Source organism: Carettochelys insculpta, chromosome 11, assembly GCF_033958435.1.
Source record: "Carettochelys insculpta isolate YL-2023 chromosome 11, ASM3395843v1, whole genome shotgun sequence".
Lineage (NCBI taxonomy): Eukaryota > Metazoa > Chordata > Testudines > Carettochelyidae > Carettochelys > Carettochelys insculpta.
Window position 1 is genome coordinate 38,900,241 of NC_134147.1, and position 14,668 is coordinate 38,914,908.

General features: G+C 41.7%; 1 protein-coding gene across 2 annotated transcripts in view; it reads left to right on the forward strand.

The window, feature by feature from the left end:
- The window catches only part of PDZRN3 (PDZ domain containing ring finger 3), a 225,070-nt gene extending 212,496 nt beyond the window's left edge, over positions 1 to 12,574 (forward strand). The window contains exons 6-10 of one of the 2 annotated variants that reach the window (XM_075005353.1): positions 1,704 to 1,802; positions 4,567 to 4,629; positions 5,898 to 5,999; positions 8,290 to 8,406; positions 10,158 to 12,574. In XM_075005353.1, the coding sequence (XP_074861454.1) occupies positions 1,704 to 1,802; positions 4,567 to 4,629; positions 5,898 to 5,999; positions 8,290 to 8,406; positions 10,158 to 11,705 (1,929 nt within the window). In that variant the 3' untranslated portion in view covers positions 11,706 to 12,574. The remainder of the gene's footprint in view (positions 1 to 1,703; positions 1,803 to 4,566; positions 4,630 to 5,897; positions 6,000 to 8,289; positions 8,407 to 10,157) is intronic. The other variant, XM_075005354.1, reaches the window with a different exon arrangement.
- The last annotated feature ends 2,094 nt before the right edge of the window (positions 12,575 to 14,668 follow it).

Sequence of the window (14,668 nt, forward strand, 5' to 3'; positions counted from 1 at the left end):
AAAGTTGCTAGGAGAGGGAGGGTTTCTTCATGTCTTGTCGTGGGAAAGTTCAGGAATTCATACATGGGCTCACACCCTTATTCAGCTCCATTTTGCCCAGTTTTTCAGCTCCCTCTAATCCCATTTCCAACAGTCGTCAGTTTCCATCACAGTGTCTTTGCTTTGCATCCAGCCTGGAGCAGGCTGTGAAGAACATATGGCCCCTTTAAGGGCTGCACGCCATTCATCAGCTGTCAGAGCTTTCTAAAAACAGTTTGCATACCTGTCTTTTCCACCCATGTCCTTATTTTTTCCATCCATGTGCAGAATGATTTTTATGCACACTGAGGCATGTATGAATGTGCACCACCAGTGGAAACAAAACCTAGCTGTGGGTGCTCTGCTAATTAGCTGGGTGGCATTTGACTCTCTCCTAAGCAGCTGCACAAGAGCATAGCTTACAGTTCTGTATGTTTTGTACCCATTCCATTGCCTACCTACTTGTGAGGGGGTGGGATGGGAAGGAGGAAGGAAGTGTATAGAAAGGGCATCCTGCCTCTGTAATTAGTGGAAGCTATCTCAGGAATGAGGAAACAGAATCACAGATTAGCTACAACTAGCATTTAACACCAGGCAAAGGCCTACATCCAAGAACTGTGAGCGCCTGATTCTCAGCACACCACTCCTGAGACTGAAGCAGTGGGAGAAGGCAACAATGCAGACTGCGTCAGCTGGGGATTCGTACACTATGGAAAACCTCCACTAGGCATACTAACTGGCTTTACAACCCTTGGTTCTGACAGAGTGGTGCAGAGGTCCATGAAAATAGGGACAGTAACAGAGAATGGGTTCTTCACAGCAAATGTCTAGAATCTTAATTTTCTTTAAATTAAATCTTATGTTCCTCCCGGACGGAGTGTGCCACCAGAGCATGCTGACATGGTGTCCAGTGTTCCCTTTAAACTGAGCACTTGGGCAGCCAGCGGGCAGCTATTCAGGTGCCACCCAGCTGATTAGCTAAGCACACAGTCTCCTGCAGCTGGCAGCACGTTTCTACTGGTGGCACACATCTGCACATGCCTTGGTGTACACCACAAAATTTATTCTGACCATGGATAGAAAAAAATTAGAGGAAACAGCAGCAGCGTCATGTGACCTCCCTGCTCAATCCACACTCTGGCAAAGCTAAAACATATTTTTTACAAACAATGTGACACCCACTGCTGAAAATATATTGATTTTGCAGCTTTTTGTCCTTGTCTTAACAACTTATTAAGTCATTCCTCTTTGAAAGTTATGAAACGATGAAGACAAATGCACTATGGCAGGCGGCACTCTTCCAAATAAATCAGAAAGTACTGTCAAATGTTGCACTGTTCGTAGGAAAATATATTCAACCTATGGCAAATATTGAGATAATACTTTCTAAAATATTTTAGCATTGGAATTCTTGCCACCACATGAAATATAGGTAATTTTTCTTCTTTAAGATCAATAAAAGGTCCGTTTTCAAAATGACTTTATATTGATTGAAGGGTCAGAAATGCCCTAGGTATTGATTGTTTGCACATAATCCACTTTTCACTCAGTAAGTTAACATGGTCTTCACAGCCAAATGAAAAGAGATCCAGTATATCATTGAAGCAAAATATTTTCATTGCATTTAAAAAATGGCTTTCATCATTCACTGATGTCTCATTCAGAACTTCCTTTTCTTGGCCTAGGAAGTGGACTTGCATAGAGTGAACAGCCAGGACAAGCTTGGCCTTACTGTGTGTTATAGAACTGATGATGAAGATGACATTGGTATTTATGTTAGCGAGGTAAGACTGAGCTGTTTTACATATGGTACAATCTGTCTTTTAAACTGTAGTCTTGGGAATAAGAAAAATGTCAGCCCTGGTCCAATTCTGTCATGTCTGGTAATGTTCCAGAAAAGTTTGGGAATGGAATAATTAGAAGATTGGTGAAATAATGGGATCTTATTTTCTTTTCCACAATTAATAGGTAAAAATCCGTGTACCTTGAAGTCAATGGCAAAATTCCTATTAACTTTAGTGGGGCCAAGATTTCACCCAATATTTCAATTTAGTGCACAACCAAAGACAAGATTGTAAAACAGAAAACTATTTCCTTCTGGCGTTTCCTATCTGTGTTTCTTCTTCTGCATTCATGTCTCTAAGAGTTACATCTATTTATATTTCTACAATTTAAGACCCGTGCATTTGTTTTAGATCCACCAACCATGGAACTTCCTAATCTCCTTTAAAACCAGGTATTGTCCATCATCAATTAATTTGGCAGCAATTCACATTTACCCAACTTACAGTTGTGTTGATGAGGCTTCCATATAATCTGATCCTTCCCTGTGTACCCCCCAGTGCAACTACCCTTACCCACCCATGTAGTCAGAGGGTAACACAATGTGTGGCCCCCAGATGAGCTGCACCAACCCAGCCTTTTTTATATGCCATACCCCATGTTAATAACTTGGAGTGCAGTACATGTATGGACAGAGTATGTAAGTCTATGATAAAAAGTTTCACCTCAAGCTCCAGTGATTGGACTTTTGTTCTGTCCCATGGAACAACATTGTTCAGAGAAGCACCAACCATTGCAAAATCCCACAGTCACATGACATGCATGAAAAATGGGAAGGAGTCAACAGTATCTATACAAAAAGCCTGAGTCTGATATCCCTAACGTAAATCCCACAGAAATCTGTCCTTGGCTTCCCAAGGGAAGTTTATGTTCATTTTTTGTCAAAAAATTGCTTTTTCCTGTCAACATGGAAATTGCCACTGAAACTGGTTGATTTTCATGAAACTTTTCAGGTTTTCAATAAAAATCCAAACATTTTTCATGGAAAAAGTGCCGAGCAAAATGGAACATTGTTCATTTTCTTAGAAATTGTTCTCAGTAACAAAAATGTCTCAAGCACCTCTAGATGAGCCCCACAACATAACCTGGAGACAACGTCAGAGGGCAAAGCAGATGCTTTGTACTCTAGCCTTTTTTCACCTTCAGAGTTACTCCAGAACTGTTGCATAAGAACATAGGGTGAAGAGAATGGATCAGCACAATGGTCCTTCTAGCCTAGTATCCTGTTCTCCAGCAGAAGCCAATGTCATATGCTTCAGAGGGAATGAGCAGAACAGGGTAGTTATCAATTGATCCACCATCTATCACCCACTCCCAGCTTCTGGAAGTCAAGAGGCTGGGGACACCCAGAATGTGGTTAGGTCCCTGACTATCTTGACCAATAATAATTGACAAACTCCTTGAAGCTACCTAGTTCTCTTTTAAGCATCAGTTTAGTTCAGGCTTTCACAACATCCCAAGGCAGTGAGTTCCAGAGTTTGACTGTGGATTGTGTGAATTAGTAATTTTTTTGTTTGATTTAAACCTCCCGCCTATTGATTTTAGCTGGTGGTACCCCAGCTCTTGTGTTACTTGAAGGAGTAAATATTACCTTGTCTCTTTCTTCACACCATTCATGATTTTATAGACTTCTATCTTATCCCCCCCATTAAATGATTGTGCCAACCAACATGAAATACCACATCCTCTCTACCAGGAAATAAAAATACATCTATTTAGTAAAACAAAAAGCAGTCAAGTAGCACTTTAAAGACTAGCAAAATAGTTTATTAGGTGAGCTTTCGTGGGACAGACCCACTTAGTAGTGTCAGATCATAAGCTCCTAAAAATGCTGTCATTGAACATCACGATCATGACATTGACACCTAATGCTTATGTTTACTGTAATAGATCTATATAGTGTATTTAACTCCAGATTAAATTTGCCAAGAATTTGTAATGTTCTCTGCATCTGTTGTCTATTTATAATTGTTCTGACAGCCAAAATAAAAAGAACAAAATTGCAAGTGTTTTCATTAGGTTGCAACTGAATATTTCGTGCCTACTTGACATTCTGTGCTTCCTTTCATCCAACAGTCATTTATACACGGACTTAGCTAACCTTTTACCATTCATTTCAAATAAAATAGCTATTTAGGGAAAAACAAGCTTAAATTTAACACATTCCTCCTCTACAATATATCAAGTAGGGCCTAACCCTTCCGTTCTGGAAAAGATTTGCAAACATAGATCAGACAACTGCATTTGAAAATGAAAATGTTAATTATGAAAGCGCAAATGAGAAGACTTTTCTAGTATGTAACACAAGTCTGTCTTCTGTGGAGGCTCATGTCAGGAAGAAAACATTATACATTTAACCCAGTCATTTTAATTTCTGGTTCACCCTGTCTTATGAAAGCAAGGGAGCCTGCTAATAATTATGTATGAAGTTAGAAACCCTGAACCCAGCACTGAATACTGTCATCTCCATTCAGCCCACATTGCTTGCATTGCAGATTATCATGTGTAAATGGGAAGTGATTGAAATCTCTTTTTAAACTTCCATAGCATTTACAAGCAGGATTTTATTTGTGCCAGGCTGAGCCCTGGCACCTGTAGGCTGGGCAGTTAAGATGCATCAGTTATGAATGTCAAAAAAATTACTTGTACCCAAGCACTGGTTTTCATTACAAAATAAGCACTGTTTACCCTTTTTCTCGCTTGCAGATTGATCCCAACAGCATCGCCGCAAGAGATGGTCGCCTACGAGAGGGAGATCGCATTATTCAAGTATGTGTGCAAATAATTCAGAAATAACTTGCTTTCCAAGGTGTACAGTAGGCACTTGAACATACCTATCAAATTGGTTCACGCACTTTATTTTAAGATTGCTGCCATGAATCATTCCATTATAACCCTAATAATTTGGCACTCCCTTGTAATTTTCTTCAAAGATTTTCCTTTGAGCTACCATTTTTCAGATTTATGGCCTGTCTAGACAGAGCATCAAGATGGGATATAACTGATTATGCAGAACTCTGATGCTGTGCACTGAGAGTTCCCTTTAGTGCATGATAGCAGGTCCACAGTTAATACGTGGCAGGTTAGTGAATGATTGATTTACAGCTCACCTTGCTGCATAGTTTTCCCATTTGGACATGTCCTCAGTGCAAACTCTTATGGGTCACTTTTTGGTTGCATTGAAGTTGCAGTTGTAGTGTACTAGCCCAAACGGTTCTATTTTGAAAGACTGAGTAAAACCAGATATGCCATTTTTGAGTTGTGTGGCAGTGAAAAGTTAGCCAATATTCTCCACCTCTTTTTTCCATCTCTTTAACATACCTTCTGGCCTAGTCTACATTAGAATATTTTACTAGCAATACCTGGGTGTTTTTCAGCCCAGCCTGCAACACATCCTTGCTTAATTTTGTCTGCTGCCAAGGAAACCCTCCATTTTTTCCAACAATTATTCTCCTCTGTGGAGCATCATACAAACCATTCCTACTGCTGGTGGAACAACGTGGTGGCACAGATACTTGTACCACTGTAAGCAGTTCTCCCACAACACAACATCTACTGCAGGAGTGATTTATCTAGTAGTACTTTAGAACTCAAGCTCATACTGACTAGAAGGGTACTCCCATTTTAATTGCTGGTGTGGTCTTCACTGGGAAATTCTGTCCCTCTTAGCCATATCCACAGTTATTAAATTATTTTGGTTCCCCATTGTTGTGGTTCTGCTCATGTCTTACCCCTCCTCTCTGGTTCTAGCTCTGTGGTAAGACTCCTTCCATATACCTACACATATATAAAAACTATGAAAAACATAGGGCAGACACTAGGCTCAGGTTTTCTCCACCAAAATGTCTGCCATGGCCCTCTACATGCTCTGCTCTCACAGATGTGTTCAGAGACGATATGCATCATGTCTAAGATGAGACACTGTCCAGCCATACAGCACCGTGGATCCCACCACAATGGAACTGGAGCATCCGGATGGCAACATTAGTTCAGATTTTTCTCATGCATTTGTTTTTTTGCTATGTATATAATTTTAGATTAATGGCATAGCAGTACAGAACCGAGAAGAGGCTGTAGCACTCCTAACCAGTGAAGAGAGCAAGAATGTCTCCTTACTTGTAGCAAGACCAGAAATTCAGGTACCAAAAGACTATTATATACTTACTATGTGATTTTGAGGAGAATTGTTTAATTTGTTAAAAAACTAATATGCAGCTTGACTGGAGACACCCACAGCAAGTGAAATAAGTTCATGAACATTCACTATGATATTTTTGTCACACTTATATTAAGGTTCAATTTATAAAGGGTTTATAAATAATTAGCTGTGTAACTATATTACACATATGAGGAATATCTGTTACAGATGGTTATAGATACATCAGTAGAAAGTGTGAATAGTTGCATGCCATAGTTACAAATAATCTGTTGGTCTCTATGATATGCTATAGCAATTGATTAACCAGCACTTACTAATCATTTGTGAGCTCTGTGTGCACCATCTATAAATGGAGCCTTTATGTGAAGTGTGACTGATATTTTGGTCAGGTCTAACATAGACGGCTTTGTCCTCTCAGCTGCGAGACCTATTCGAAACTGAATGCTACCCTGCTTGCTCCCTGGGTGGGATTTGAGTGTCACACACATTCAGCAGTATTAGTAGAACTATAGTTGTCCTATGGATATGTCTCCGTTGCTCAAAACTGTATTGTGATAGTGAATAGGGAGGTGGGGGACATGGAATAAGGGTCAGGCTGGAGAATTTACAGCTACCTGGACACTTCTCTTCTTTCCTTGGAAAGCGGGGGAGGAGGGATATGTGGCTTCTTTCACATCCCTAGAATACAGAACATTACATCACATCCAAGAATGGCATCTACCTAGCCTGACCACCAAGGGGTTCAAGATTTGAGTCTAGAATTAAGATAGAGAGAGAGAAAGAGAAAGATTGATTGATTGTAGCCACATACAGAAAAACAGTAACCCACCTGAGAAGTAAATAAGTATATTCCCAGAAACAGCATGAGATTGGGGGCGTGCAGTAGTATGGGGGGGACTTTTGAGGAAACACAAGGAAAGATTTATTTTGTTTTGTTTTTTAGAATAGATTTGTATTCCAAACTGAGTGAATAGCAAAAATCTCTGATTACAGGCCTGATCCTGGTACTGGAATCTAATCAGCCACATGCCAAAAAGGGATTGATCCCAAAAGTTTGTCTTTGTGGCAGGTCATTGTTTGTACTTAGAGTAGCACATATGGAATGGCTGCATGTTCATTCCCATGTGTGCAGTGTAGTGGTAACTGTTTCAGTCCTGTGGTATTAGGGACAAGGTGGGGAAAGTAATACCATTTTTGGACCATCTTCTGTTGGTGAGAGAAACAAGCTTTGTAGCCATAGAGGTCCAGTCTGGGAAAGGTTCTCCAGCATCATGGCTAAATGCAGGGTGCAACAGATTCTTTAACATCGGTAGTTAGCGTAAGTAATAAGGGGCCATTCAAGTAAGAGTGGTTCATTAACAACTTTTATCTCATAAGACAACAAGGGGGTTAATGGGTGACATTGTAAAAGCTATAAATCCAGTGTCTCTGTCCAGTCCCTGCTTTTCAGTGTCTCACAGAGTAAGCAATTTATACTCCCAAGCTCATCACTGAATGTGTGTAACTGGAACCATCCCATCCACAAGGCGATTTGGCCCATTCCCCTCGCCTTTGGGGGCGCAACATCAGCTACCCCCGCTGTCCTATGGACAGGATGGGGGAGTATTACTTGGGGGCAGGTAGTGGCAGTAGCAGCAGCAGGTCTCATCCCCACCACCTTGCACTCATTACACGGGTGGCGCCAGCAGCAGCCAGCTCCGCTTGGCCATGCCCTTCCGGCCCCCTGAACTCCGCTTCTCTGTGGCAGCAGGAGGCGGCTCCCCTCCCTGTTGCCCATGTAGAAGCAGGTCTCAGCAGGCTGGGAGGACGCAGTTCTGAGCAGGCTGCTGCTCATGCTGCATGGTGAGTCTGGGGGGTAGCGGAGCCAAGGGGGGGGCGACCCCCTGCTGTGCCTCTGCTGCCCACCTCTGAGCCCTGCCCCCAGATAATCCCCGGTCTGGTTAGTCAGAGAGGGAGTAAGGGGGTGAAGTGGGGGAGGGGCAGGGCCCATGGCATGAGGAGGCTGTCCAGTGCCACACGCCTTCAGCACTGGGCAAAGTTGCCTAGGCCTTCCCCCTGCTGCTGGCCAGGACATACCCATGTGCAGGTTTCCTTTGAGGATGAGGACTAAAAGGTCAGGCATGGAGTGATATACAACAAGGCTGCAGAAAGTCACTTGCCTGATTCTCCTGATCATTTCCCACAAAGAGGGAGCATATATTTATGTCCCTTTTCACCCTTATGACAGCACTTGCTGGGTGGGTTTTTTTTATTTATTCCTTTTCATGTAGCTGGATGAAGGATGGCTGGATGATGACAGAAATGATTTTCTGGATGACTTACACATGGACATGCTAGAGGAACAGCACCACCAGGCAATGCAGTTTACTGCCAGCATGCTTCAGCAGGTAACACCACTCCGTTGTGCAGCGTTGTCAAAACGTCACACTGCCCTTCATGCACAGATACTGAACTCGACTGAACGAACTAACCAGTAGCTTTAAGGACAACTGAAGCAAAAAGGGGCTCTGCGTGATGCAGACACATTGCAGGACTATATCTGTAAACTGCAGAGAAGACTTCTGCTAAATAACGTAAATTTTCAGGTCTGCTACTGCCTATTTCAGTAGCCTTTTCCATAGGAATCCAGCATTCTGGTCATCATCACTGAGGTGAATAGAAATAGCTACATTATAGCTAGCAAGATGGACTGGAGGCAAAATAATAAACATAAATCTGTTCTGGAAAGAAAATTCTGGGTGTTTGAATTTTAAGTCAGGTTTAACACACTTGGGTGTGAAGTGGACAGAGAATGTCAGAGATATTATCACAGTAGTACCTAGACCCTTCTGCCTATAGTGCTATTCATTGTACTTACCTGTAGTACAAAACAATCTATTCCCTGATGTGCTTACAATCTTAGTGCACTGTAGAGGCAAAAAGGTGGGGAAAGGGGAGTATTTCTTTACAGATGGGGAAGTGAGGCAGAGAACAAGTGACTTACCCCAAGTCACACAAAAAGTATGTGGCAGAGCCAAAAATTTAATCCAGATCTCCCGGGTCTCAGCCTAGAATTTAACCACAACACCATCTTACTTCTCTGACCTACATATTTAGAATGCATTTGCAATTATGCTAATTCACATATAATTCTGCAATTCCAGGCCAGAATATTCAACACCAGTTCATTATCTACACTTGGTACAGGATTTTCAAGAAAGTTCTGCTCCTATTTCAGCCCCAGAAATAAGAAATCAAGTTCTGAAAAAGAGCATAGCACATTGTTGGCTCATAAGCCTCACAGTGGGAACTGCTAAATGAAGAGCGACATTTAAAATTTGGTCCTAATTTCAGCAACTGACTGAGATTGAGGATCTTTTGGCAATCTAGCCCCTAGCATAGAGGTTGCACAACTGAAATTCTGCCCAAGCTCCACTGAAAATCCAGCTTCTGGGAAGGTTTCCTAAACTCACTGGCTATGCCTACACTAGCCCCAAACTTCAAAATGACCATGTAAATGGCCATTTCGAAGTATACTAATGAAGCACAGAAATACATATTCAGCACCTCATTAGCATGCGGGCGGCCGCAGCACTTCGAAATTGATGCGGCTCACCGCCGCGTGGCTTGTCCCGACCGGGCTCCTTTTCGAAAGGACCCCACCTACTTCAAAGTCCCCTTATTCCCATCTGCTCACAGGAATAAGAGGACTTCGAAATTGATGCAGCTCACCGCCGCGTGGCTTGTCCCGACCGGGCTCCTTTTCGAAAGGACCCCACCTACTTCGAAGTCCTCTTATTCCTGTGAGCAGATGGGAATAAGGGGACTTTGAAGTAGGTGGGGTCCTTTCGAAAAGGAGCCCCGTCGGGACAAGCCGCGTGGTGGCGAGCCACGTCAATTTCGAAGTGCTGCGGCTGCTCACATGCTAATGAGGTGCTGAATATTTATTTCAGCGCTTCATTAGTAAACTTCGAAATGGCCATTTACATGGCCATTTCGAAGTTTGGGGCTAGTGTAGACATGGCCACTGGGTAATAAAGGACCATGCAGTGACTGACAGATTCAGAAAACTTAGAATGCATCAGGACTTTTATCATTTAAACTTGCAAATAGTTTATCTTCAGTGTTTACATTTATATATTTTAATTTTTGATCCTAGAAGAAGCACGAAGAAGATGGGGGCACAACAGATACTGCCACTATTTTATCTAACCAGCACGAAAAAGACAGCGGGGTGGGACGCACAGATGAGAGCACACGGAACGATGAAAGCTCCGAGCAGGAGAACAATGCCGATGACCACACCACTGCCTCCAACACTCTGGGAAGCCAGAAGAAGCTGATGTACGGTCATGACACCCTAAGAAGTGGTGACATGCCATTCAGCAATGAGTCATTTATATCTGCTGATGGCACAGACACAGACTTCCTCAGCATCCCGGTGGATGAGTGCGAGAGATTCCGTGAACTGCTGGAGCTGAAGTGCCAAGTCAAATCTTCCAATCCATACAGTCTCTATTATCATAACAGTACACTGGATATGAGTAAGAGTGACCATGAAAGCGTTGATAGGGAGTTGGAGATGCTGAACGAGGAGCTGCGGAACATTGAGCTAGAATGTCTGAATATCGTCAGAGCTCACAAAATGCAACAGCTGAAGGATCAATACCGGGAGCCCTGGATGCTCCACAACAGTGGGTTCCGTAACTACAACACAAGCATTGATGCGCGCAGGCATGAGCTCTCCGACATTACAGAACTGCCAGAGAAATCTGACAAGGACAGCTCGAGTGCCTATAATACTGGTGAGAGCTGTCGGAGCACACCCCTCACCCTGCAGATTTCTCCTGACAATTCCCTGCGGAGAACGATGGAAAGCCTCAGCGGTCAAGGTAGCGAGGGGGCAGTGGCATATAACGCCTCCCAGAAGAATCTGCTGCCTGGCTCAGAAAGTCACGAATCCAGCTCTGCTAAATCTCTCTCATCACCTAAAGAGCCGGACCTTGGCAAGCAGCTAGATGGCAAAGAGAGAAAAGCCAGTGATGGAAGCAAAAGCCCAGCTCAGAAACTGACTGGCTCCTACCTCTCTCCGTATCATCACTCTCCCTATAAACACGCTCATATCCCAGCCCACGCTCAGCACTATCAGAGCTACATGCAGCTGATCCAACAGAAATCAGCTGTGGAATACGCACAGAGCCAAATGAGCCTAGTGAGCATGTGCAAAGACTTCAATTCGTCGAGCCAGGGTGAGCCCAGGATGGAATGGAAAGTCAAGGTCCGGAGTGATGGAACTCGCTACATCACCAAGAGGCCAGTCAGGGACAGGCTGCTGAGAGAACGTGCCATCAAGATTAAGGAAGAGCGCAGTGGTATGACGACTGACGACGACGCGATAAGTGAGATGAAGATGGGTCGCTACTGGAGCAAGGAGGAACGAAAGCAGCATTTGGTGAAAGCGAAGGAGCAGAGGAGGCGGCGTGAATTTATGATGCAGAGCAGGTTGGATTGTTTAAAGGAACAGCAAGGTGTAGACGAAAAGAAAGAGATGAACATCATTGAACTGAGCCACAAAAAAATGATGAAGAAAAGGAATAAAAAAATCTTTGACAACTGGATGACAATCCAAGAACTCTTAACCCACGGCACAAAGTCCCCCGATGGCACAAGGGTGTATAATTCTTTCCTGTCAGTAACTACTGTATAATTGCCATTGCTGAATTATGTACATAAAACGCTACCATTGGGGTAGAAATCCCTGCCTCGTTCAATGTGGCAAGTTTTTTTGTATATAAGATACAGTCATCAACTTTATAATTAAAGTATTGAATTCTACAACTTTGGGTGCCAACATACTATTGGAAAGTGAAGGCAGAGTCTGCCCATCCCCTTTGAAGGCAATATTAACACAACTTTTTGGAATACCAAGTGTACTTTTTTATTCATTACCTTTTACCTGAAGTGTTTAAATATCGGAAAACATATTAACCATACTTAAGCACATAATTCATCGAACCTGTATTCATATAAAAAGTTACACATGCTTTTCTGTGCCTAAAAACACAAAAGCAACAGCAAATATGTATTTTTATGAAAGCATATTTTGTGATATTACTTTGCTGTGGTGCACTCTGCCCACACCGCTGTTTATCAACATTTAGCTCAAGGTTAATTGCAAAAGTATTGAACTCCTGATAGTCATTCTCCTGTAATATTTAACATTTATCATACCAGCAGGCTTTAGAGTTATGATCAGCATTTAAACATTTTTCTTTTTAAAGGTATCTAAAGGAAATATATAGGTTTCAGCTGAAAGGCCTGAGGCAAGGTACACTATACTGCAGCTTAAAGGATTTTAAAGCATGTTTGCAAATATTGCAACCTGTTGAAAGAATGTGCATGTACAGCTAAGTTGTTTACACAAAAGAGTTTGTGTAATTTGAAATGCCCATTGTAGTAACTGTTTTGCTTTGTAGATTTGAATGTACTGAATTATAAAAGCAGTTCCATGAAATCATTAGTTATGAACATTAACAAGTAAATAAATTATTGTTTTATATTTCATATGTTTTGAATTGTTTCTTTAACCCAAAGTCTTACTGAAGTTATATTGTACAATAGACGAGTCCTATGGTAAAGGACCAGTTGGATGAACGACTTGAGTCATCATGACAAAAAGGCATTGCAAATGTTTTACCTTCTTTGTATAAATCAACTACTGTTGATAACTTCACAGAACTAGGACTATAGTCATTATAGCGTTATTGGAAACTGAGGTCTGGGCTAGGCCAGAATACTCCACAAATATTAGAGACCTACTGAAATGGTGACATCAAATTTGATAAGAAAGGAACCAGGGAAAATGAATAGCAAAGGGAACAGAGGGTGGTTCAAAACTGGTTTGTTAATTATTTAACTTTACATTCCTGATACTTTAAAGGTTAAAAAGCAGAAAAAAAGTGAGTGAGCAAAGGAGTTAAGCAACCTTTCAAGGTCTATTTTGTCCCTAATCAAAGGACACGTACAAGTCCATTTTTAATCCTGTGAAAGTCATCTTGAAATGCAATAGTAAGTATATTGTTTGCTATGCCCTCAGCAAGTTACCCTAGGTATTATGAAGCAGATCCTCAGTTATTATAAATTGTCCTAGATCCATTAAAGACAATAGTTATGACAATTTACACCAGGTAAGGATTTGCCCAAAGGCTTCGTCCTACATGTTTGAAACAATTAACACCCCAGAAGCTACACAGTAGAATAAAACACCTTATTTTTATAACACTGTGTCCTCAGTAGAAGATTCCTACAACTGATTTCAAGCTGCTCTAATTTTGCTTCTCAAAGAGGAGCCAGGGAATTATAGACAGCCAGCCTAACTTTGATACCAGGAAACATTCTGGAACAAGTTATTAAATAATCAGTTTTTAAGGGCCTAGAGGAAAATAAGGGTATAAGGAATAGCCAGCATGGATTTGTCAAGAACAAATTACACCAAAGCAATTTCCTTCTTTGACAGGTTACTGGCCTAGTGGATAGGGGAAGACAGTAGCTATATTTTGATTATCATAAGGCCTTTGCCACAGTTCTACATGACAGTCTCATAAGCAAACTACAGAGAGGTTGTCCAGATGAAATTAATATAGAGTAGGTGCAAAACTGACTGAAAGCCTATTCTCAAGAAGTAATCATCAGTGGTTTGCTCTCAAACTGGGCAGGCATATCTCCGCACATCATCCTGGCTCTGGTACTCGTCAGTATTTTCATTTATGACTTGGATGATGGAGCAGAGAGTAGACATAAAATTTGTGGATAACTCCAAGCTGGGAAGGCTTGCAAGCATTTTGAAAGACGGGGTTAGAATTCAGAACAAACTATACAATAGGAGAATTGATCTGAAAGCCACAAGATGAAATTCAATAAAGACAAGTACAAAGTATTGCTCTTCAGCAGGAAAAATCAGAGATACATCTACAAAATGGGGAATAACTGGCCAGGCACTCATACTGCTGAAAACAGTCTGGAGGTTATAGCAGATCACACACTGAATATATATGAGTATAATGCAGTTTCATAAAAAGCAAATATCATTGAGATGGATTAATGAGATCGTGGTTAAATTTGAACATGGGAGGTAATTGTCCAACTGTATTCAGTACTGTGGTGATCTCAGTCTAGAGTACCATGTCCAACTCTGGGCACCACACTTTAGGAAAGAGTTGGGTAAACTGGACAAAGTCCAAAGAAAAGCAACAAAAATGATAAAAGGTTTAGAAAACCTGGCCTATGAGGAAAGGCTAAAAACAGGCATATTTAGTCTTAGGAAAAGACAACAGGCAGGAAACTGACAACAGTCCAGATATGATAAGGGTGGTTGTAATGGGGACAGTCCATTGGAATCTGTCCACTGAAGGTACGGTGGTGAGTATTAATGAGTTTAATCTGCAACAAAGGAGATTCAGGCTAGATATTAGGAAATATTTTGTAACTATAAGGATCATTAACCATTTGAATAGTAGTTGGAATCTCCAACAACAGAGGTTTTTAAGAACAGGTTAAACAAGTACTTGTCATGGGTGGTCTGGGTATACTTGATCCTGTCTCAGCACAGGGGGTTGGATCTGATGACCTCTTGAGGTCCTTTCCTCCCATTTTCTACGTAAACCGAATTAT